Source organism: Phaseolus vulgaris, chromosome 2 (genome assembly GCF_000499845.2).
Source record: "Phaseolus vulgaris cultivar G19833 chromosome 2, P. vulgaris v2.0, whole genome shotgun sequence".
Classification (NCBI taxonomy): Eukaryota; Viridiplantae; Streptophyta; class Magnoliopsida; order Fabales; family Fabaceae; genus Phaseolus; species Phaseolus vulgaris.
Window position 1 is genome coordinate 13,910,888 of NC_023758.2, and position 6,660 is coordinate 13,917,547.

The window sequence follows — 6,660 nt, forward strand, 5'->3', positions numbered from 1 at the left end:
ATTTTCATTAAGTTTAAAATATTTATTGTAAAAATCAATAAAATATTTTAGATTTTCTCAAATCTCAATAAATAAATATAATTATTTTTTTTATAAACAAATAATTAAAAATATAATTTTAATATATTTGATAACTAAATTCTTTAAAGTTTTTGTAATTATAGCATAATTTTCATTTAATAACTTTATATTATATTAAAATAATTTTATTTATCAATGCTTAATATAACTTTCAGAATAAATTTAATCAAGGGAAGTTTTTAAATATCAAAGGTTTATTTAATGAGGTTTATTTGAAAACCTCTGGAAAATTGTAGAGGTTTATTTGAAAACCTCCTATAAATGGCAGAGGTTTATTTGAAAACCTTGGTAAACTATTATAATTTTATTTCAAATTCTTTTTGTTTTTATCTTTTCCTTTCCTCTTCACTTCCGGTAGACCCTAAACCCGCCTTTCATTTCCATTTTCACTTTTCTTCACTCTCATTTTCGTCCAACTCTCACCTCACTCCCATTGCACATCACTGGACCTTTGATTCTACTGCTCCACAATGAAATGTGCTTCTGCTATTCCAGCACGGAACATGGTTCTGCTACTCCACCATGGAACTTGCTTCAACCTTCGCTCCACCTCAGAACCGCTTGTCTACAAAAAAGTGCAGGTATGTTCCGTGATTGGTGATGTGGTGTTTGTTATTTATTGATCTTGGAACCCTAATTTTTCGAATTAGTTTATTTTCGTCGTTAGTGCGTCGTTCTCGTCATTCTTTGTGGCTATGGTTTATGATTGAGGTTGTGGTCCGTGCTTCGTGCTTCGTCTTATACCAAACTTTGGGTTAGAGGGGAAGGAACAGAGGAACAAAATGATTGGTCCCTTGTTTAGTATCAATTAAGGGTAGAGAGGAAGAGAATTAAGCTGCTGAGTGCTTATGCTTTTTCATATTCAATCAGACTTACTGTTTATGCTTGGGATACTTTTGTGTCAATGTAGGGGGTTCTCCGATCTCAGTTACAAACAGCAAATGAAGATACTGAAACAAAGAATAGGTATGTCAGTCCTCTTTGTTTTCTATTTATTATTTATTATTGTTGTTATTATTCTTATTCTGTTATCGAGACATACAAAGCATTAGTCAACTTTTTTTTTTTCTAAAATCAATATTATCTGCATTTCAAGTTTCTAACTTCCAAATTCCACCTAAACATTGTCTATTAGTAGTTGAACTAAGAGCAGAACTTACTTACTATTCTATGGAGGTGATTTGTACTGTTCTCTAATTAGAATTAGAGTTTCACCTTGGTAATATGTATAATTATTTAATGTAAAGCTTTCTCCACATATTAACGAGGTGAAACTCCTATTCTAATTGAAGAACAACAGTTATTGAACCGTATGTAAGTCTTACCTTAAACCAGAGCAATTTGTTATAAGTACACTATCCATCTTTAGCATCCCTTTTAAGTTGAGTAATATTTTTGCTCTGCATTTCCTTTAAAGATCTTTTGGTCTTCTTTCTTCCAAACATGATAATTAAAGGCGATCCTAGTTCAAATCCATGTTTTCATCAAGAAATCCAGTTTTATTCTTATGATCAATTTGCTATTTCTTGGAAGAAAGTGAAAGTTGGAGCTGCTTGTTTCAAAATGAGTAAGGTGCTTATTGAAAAAATTATAACAATTCTCTGAATATGCTAAGCAACACACCAGAAGTTGTTTGGATATATAGCATTGTTTCTGCTAGTTTTATCATTCTAATTTGGTAATTTTAGCTTTATGTTTTATTATTTTAATTATTTTGTTCAGCTTTTAAAGCTTGTAAAACAAACTCTTTTGATAAAATTCAGAGCATGGTTTGTGAAGCAAAATCATGTAATTGTGATTTGCTGCAGCTATTCTCCAAAATATTTAACCAGTCTCAAAAGCAGAGTGTTGCAACAAAGTTCAAGGTAATTTTGTAGCATTTCTTGTGCTTAATAAAGATTCAAAAGAAATGACTAAGACTTGTTAAAGTAGATTTACACATGGTAATATAAACCTACTCTCCTGAAAATCAAATTATTGAATAACAAAGTACAGAAAGTATAAAGAGAAATAGTTAAGGGCAAAAATCTAAATAGTTTCATTCTTTTAGGTTCAATTGTTCAAGTTGATGCATTAGTTGGATAGCACCATGCCTCACTTTATTTGCTGCATAGCACCAAATATTCGCTGCATGAAACAACCGGCAATGTTCTTTCTCTCGTTTTCATCTTGCACTAGCTTCTCTTTAGGTTGTTATAATCTTCTTGGGTTGTTATTAATTTTTGGAGTTTTGTGGAAATGGGAAAGGGTTAAGTGTGTGAAGAAAGTTAAGAAATTTAAAATGGGTCACCACTCTTGCTGAACCAACAGAAGGTTAAAGGAAGATGAGAAGCTCATTAGATACATTACCACTCACGACTATGGTTGCTGGATTGAAGTTCCATTTGGGTCATTCTTCTACCAAACTTGGTTCTTCACAATCCGGTAATTGGATTTAAACCCTGTCTTTTTGTAATTCTGAATGCTTGTACTTATCAACTAGTGTATTGTCATTTCTTTCTGCTTTGCAAGATACTGTAGCAGTACACTGTTTTGTAATAGATATGAAATGGAGCACTACAGTTATATGACTGTGATGTGATTCTATGTTGCATTATCTGCTCACTCAGCATTGGCTATTGGATAAAAGTTATATCTAACCATATAATACAAGATTTTCTTCTAAAATTGGAAACTGTCTTACATGGCTTAATCAACATCAAAAAGTTCTTGTCAACTTCCTTAGCATGTTACTTGATATACCATATTGATAAGTAGTTAGTCTGCTTTGGATAATAGGTCAAATATTTGTCCAGCATAGTTCTACAGATTCAACACATGGCACAACCTCTTTCATCCTCTTTTAAGAGCCATGTTTCTTACAGTTTTAGTTTTCTAAATTATTTAATCACCTTGCACAACAAAACCATGACACTTGTAGTATGAAGACCAATTTTGAAAAACACTGATGAGATTCTTAATGTCCAGCCAGTGGAAACTGCTACTATTCAAAGCAGTACCATGCTTTGCTCTTGCATTTTCTGTCCAATTATGTCTTTCTTCTTTCTATTAAATAGGCATAACATGGTTATAGCTACCAACGCTATAAATTTTTTAAATTGATTAGTATGAGGATATTTGAAGAAACCATGGTATTAATGGTTCAAATTAATTGGAACATGATTAATCATACATAGTATGTTGCTAATTTTTTATATAACGAGGAAAGTAAGCAATTAGAAATTATGTAACTTATGTAACTTGCTAATTGATTTGAGACCTGTAGCACTAGTTATGTAACTTATTATAAAAGCAAACCAAAAGATTAATTTCTGGTTTAGATAATTACATTTTTTTTAAAGTTTTTATACATAAAAACATCATTATAGATTTTACTTATAACTTTTTTAGTCTTTACATACATTATTTAATTTCTTTTTAGGGTGTATAACTATAATAAAAATATGTAAATATTAAAATCATATGTATTTAAATATTAGCACAAAAAAGAAAAAAAAACGTTTTGAAGCTATGAAGATTTGAAAGGAAGTGTATCTTAGCTCATCCTTACATTAGGTATTTGGAACTCTACACTAGTTATATATAAGTACATGTAGTTACCGTATTAGATGACATTTTCCTTTGGCAATTGCTAATGTATCTTTCAAATGCTGAAACATATTTTTATTTTTTATTATTTAATTGATAATTAGTACGTTTTTCAGTAAAGGAAAGATTTGTTTTTACTATAATCCACATAATGATTGTATTTATAATATTATAATAATTTAGAGTATTATAAAAAAAAATTAAATAGCTTGTTTTATTTTTCAAATTTACATTTCTAATTGTGATACATGTTTATATTGTAGGTTTTTGATCAAAGAAGTGTGCCCACAAATTTTGGACATCAAGAGGAGCATACGTGATTGATGAAGAATTTAGTACATTATGGAAATGTTTTTTGACTTATTTTATGCTTTGTGAGCAATATGTTATGTTTTCATTTGTAGTACCTATTTGTCTTATATTGCTTCCTTGTAATTTTTTAACTCATATTTTGTGTTTAATTTGAATTTCAATGTGTTTACTTGATATATTTTGGTATACTTTTATAAATATTTTGATATATCTTGTCAATTGATGAATGTTATGTCCATTTATTTGTTTTATTTATTGAAAAATTACTTTAACAAACATAGATAAATAAATACAATAGGTGTAAATAATTGTGGTTTAAAAAACACATGAATGTCTAATTGATAAATGAATAAAATAAATAAAGTTTACGGAGGTTTTGAAACCTATGGTATTTTACGGAGGTTTTGAAACCTATGATATTTTACGAAGGTTTTGAAACCCATGATATTTTACGGAGGTTCTAAAACTTATGGTATTTTATGGAGGTTTTGAAACCCGTGGTATTTTATGGAGGTTTTGAAACCTGTGGTATTTTACGAAGGTTTTGAAACCTATGGTATTTTACGGAAGTTCTTAAACTCTTGTTATTTAACAGGGGTTCTGAAAGGCTTTTCCTGAGGTTTAAAAAAACCTCGGGGAACACGTTCCCCAGGGATGATTTAGCGAGGGAAATTGCAACCCTGGGTAAATGACTTAATGGAGGTTTTAACCCTAGGTAATGTAAAAATAAACCCCCGTTAAAACCATTTTTTCTTGTAGTGTTTGAGAGGAAAATTTGAAAAAAAATGAGGTTGTTTGAATTAAGGAGTGAATTTGTAGAACTTTATTAAGTTTGTGAGTGATTTGATGTGATGATTGTGAAAGAACTTTTAATTGTTTTAAAAGGTTTAAAATGTAAGTTTACAAATTTATCCTTATCTTTAAAAATATGAGATATTTTTGTGTAGATTTGAGTTAATTAAAATTTTGTAAATTATTTCTGGTACCCTTATATTAAAAAATTATTTTTAAAAAATTATATAATTATTAATGTGATGGAAGAGGCCCCAGCACCAATCCTTTGAGAGGCCACTAAAATGCTACATTGAGGCAATCACTAGAGTCATGGTCAAAGAGGGGTCAAGAAGACACATTTTTACATGTCATAGACTCTAGTGTGTGATAGTTCTTCTTACTTTTCTAGTCAAAGTAACATAGTTTAAGTCATTTTGTAAATGTGATGAAACATGCAAAGTGGTACTTAAAAGGCTAAACCTAAGTTTAATTAGAAATATCCATTTCTAAGTAAACTTAGGACCGGCCCATTTAACTAGACCTAATGGGCGTAAGTTCTAGACCAACCACACAAGGAAGGATTCTAGATTCTACCTCCATTTAGGCGTCACTTCTCCCATGTGCTCATGTCTCCCATGTGCTTCCATGTGCTCACACTTGCATGTAATTTGGCTAACATTTCATTTGTATTTGGCTCTTCAAATTCCAGCCATCCAATCCTATATAAGGAGGTGCTTGGCTTTCATTTTGTAAGATTATTTTGAGTATAGATATACTGCCAAATTTGTGCCATACATACTCCTTGCCTAAATCTCTCTAGATTTAGGGCCTTAATATTCAACTCTTCACCAACCAAAAGGAGCTGGCCGAACCTCTCCTATTTCCCTACCTATCATGCACCTACAAGGCTACCACACCTCCTAGGAGAGCCTTGATCCACCTACAACTCATTAAGCTTCCGCAAACCACCCAAAAACCGCAAAAGAGAATAGCTCAATGCCATCATTTGGTATCAGAGTTATGGTCTTCAAGAGATAAGTATCTCTTTTCATTCTTCTGCTTGAGTTCTTCTTATCTTCATGTTGTACATCTTTTGTTCAAGTTGTCTTGTTGTTTTACGTTTTTAATTTGATTTGGATGCTATTCTAAGCATTTCAATCGGTAGAATTGTTCAATTTGTGCTTGAGCATCTTATTTGCAATTTTGTGTAGGATTCCATGGTGAATTGTGTTGTTGTTTTTATTTTAGGATATTTGAGTCTTGCTTGAATTTCTATTTGGTTCATATGATGTGTTTGAGTCATTTTATTTTCTGGATCTATAAGTTTTGTCTAGTCATGTAATTCCAAAATTGTCAACAAATCTTAGTAGTACTTTTCTTGATTCATTTGTTTCTTGTTTTGATTTGAGTGCTTAATCTGAATTCTGTTTTGATTTGATCCTTTGGTGCATTTTTCCTTTTAGTTTGAATTCATATTTGTGTGCTAGATCCATACAAATTCCTATAACATTCATTCCATTGTGTTTTTGAAGTATCTCATTCTGTTTTTAATTCCAAATTTAGAATCCTCTGTTTTTAACCAATTCTGTTCTGACTGTTTTGTTTTATGAAAATTAAATACGTCAAAAGAAAATTATGAGATTCTGGATTTCAGTGTTTTGGAGTGTTAGCAAAAGAAGACAAAAAGAATCAGTTGAAAAAACAAAATAGAAAAAAAAAAGATAAATCACACAAAAAAATGTGCATTCTAGCGCTAGAACTAGCGATAATTGGGAACTATCACAATTAATTGGTGCATGTGCTTGGAGTGAAACCAACGCCAAAAGTTTGTTAAGACACTGAATTGTTTGTGTTTAAATTTTCAGAAGCAGATACAAAATAGCCAGCTTAGCATAAATCTTTAAA

The 6,660-nt window shown here is 30.7% G+C and overlaps 1 protein-coding gene across 6 annotated transcripts; it reads left to right on the forward strand.

Moving 5' to 3' along the window:
- The first annotated feature begins 380 nt into the window (after positions 1-380).
- On the forward strand, positions 381-4,157 carry LOC137810760 (uncharacterized). Of its 6 annotated transcripts, XR_011080965.1 has the most exons (5): positions 381-662; positions 992-1,047; positions 1,845-1,946; positions 2,132-2,505; positions 3,933-4,157. XR_011080965.1 is itself a non-coding variant. In XM_068612179.1 (4 exons), exons 1-4 carry the CDS (start codon positions 552-554, stop codon positions 3,991-3,993), a joined length of 342 nt encoding a protein of 113 aa, XP_068468280.1. In that variant the 5' UTR covers positions 381-551; the 3' UTR covers positions 3,994-4,157. The 6 variants fall into 6 exon arrangements, 3 of the variants coding, with proteins under 3 accessions (XP_068468280.1, XP_068468281.1, XP_068468282.1); XM_068612179.1 differs by lacking the exon at positions 1,845-1,946 and having other exon boundaries at positions 2,392-2,505; XM_068612180.1 differs by lacking the exon at positions 3,933-4,157 and having other exon boundaries at positions 2,132-2,662.
- Positions 4,158-6,660: the final 2,503 nt, after the last annotated feature.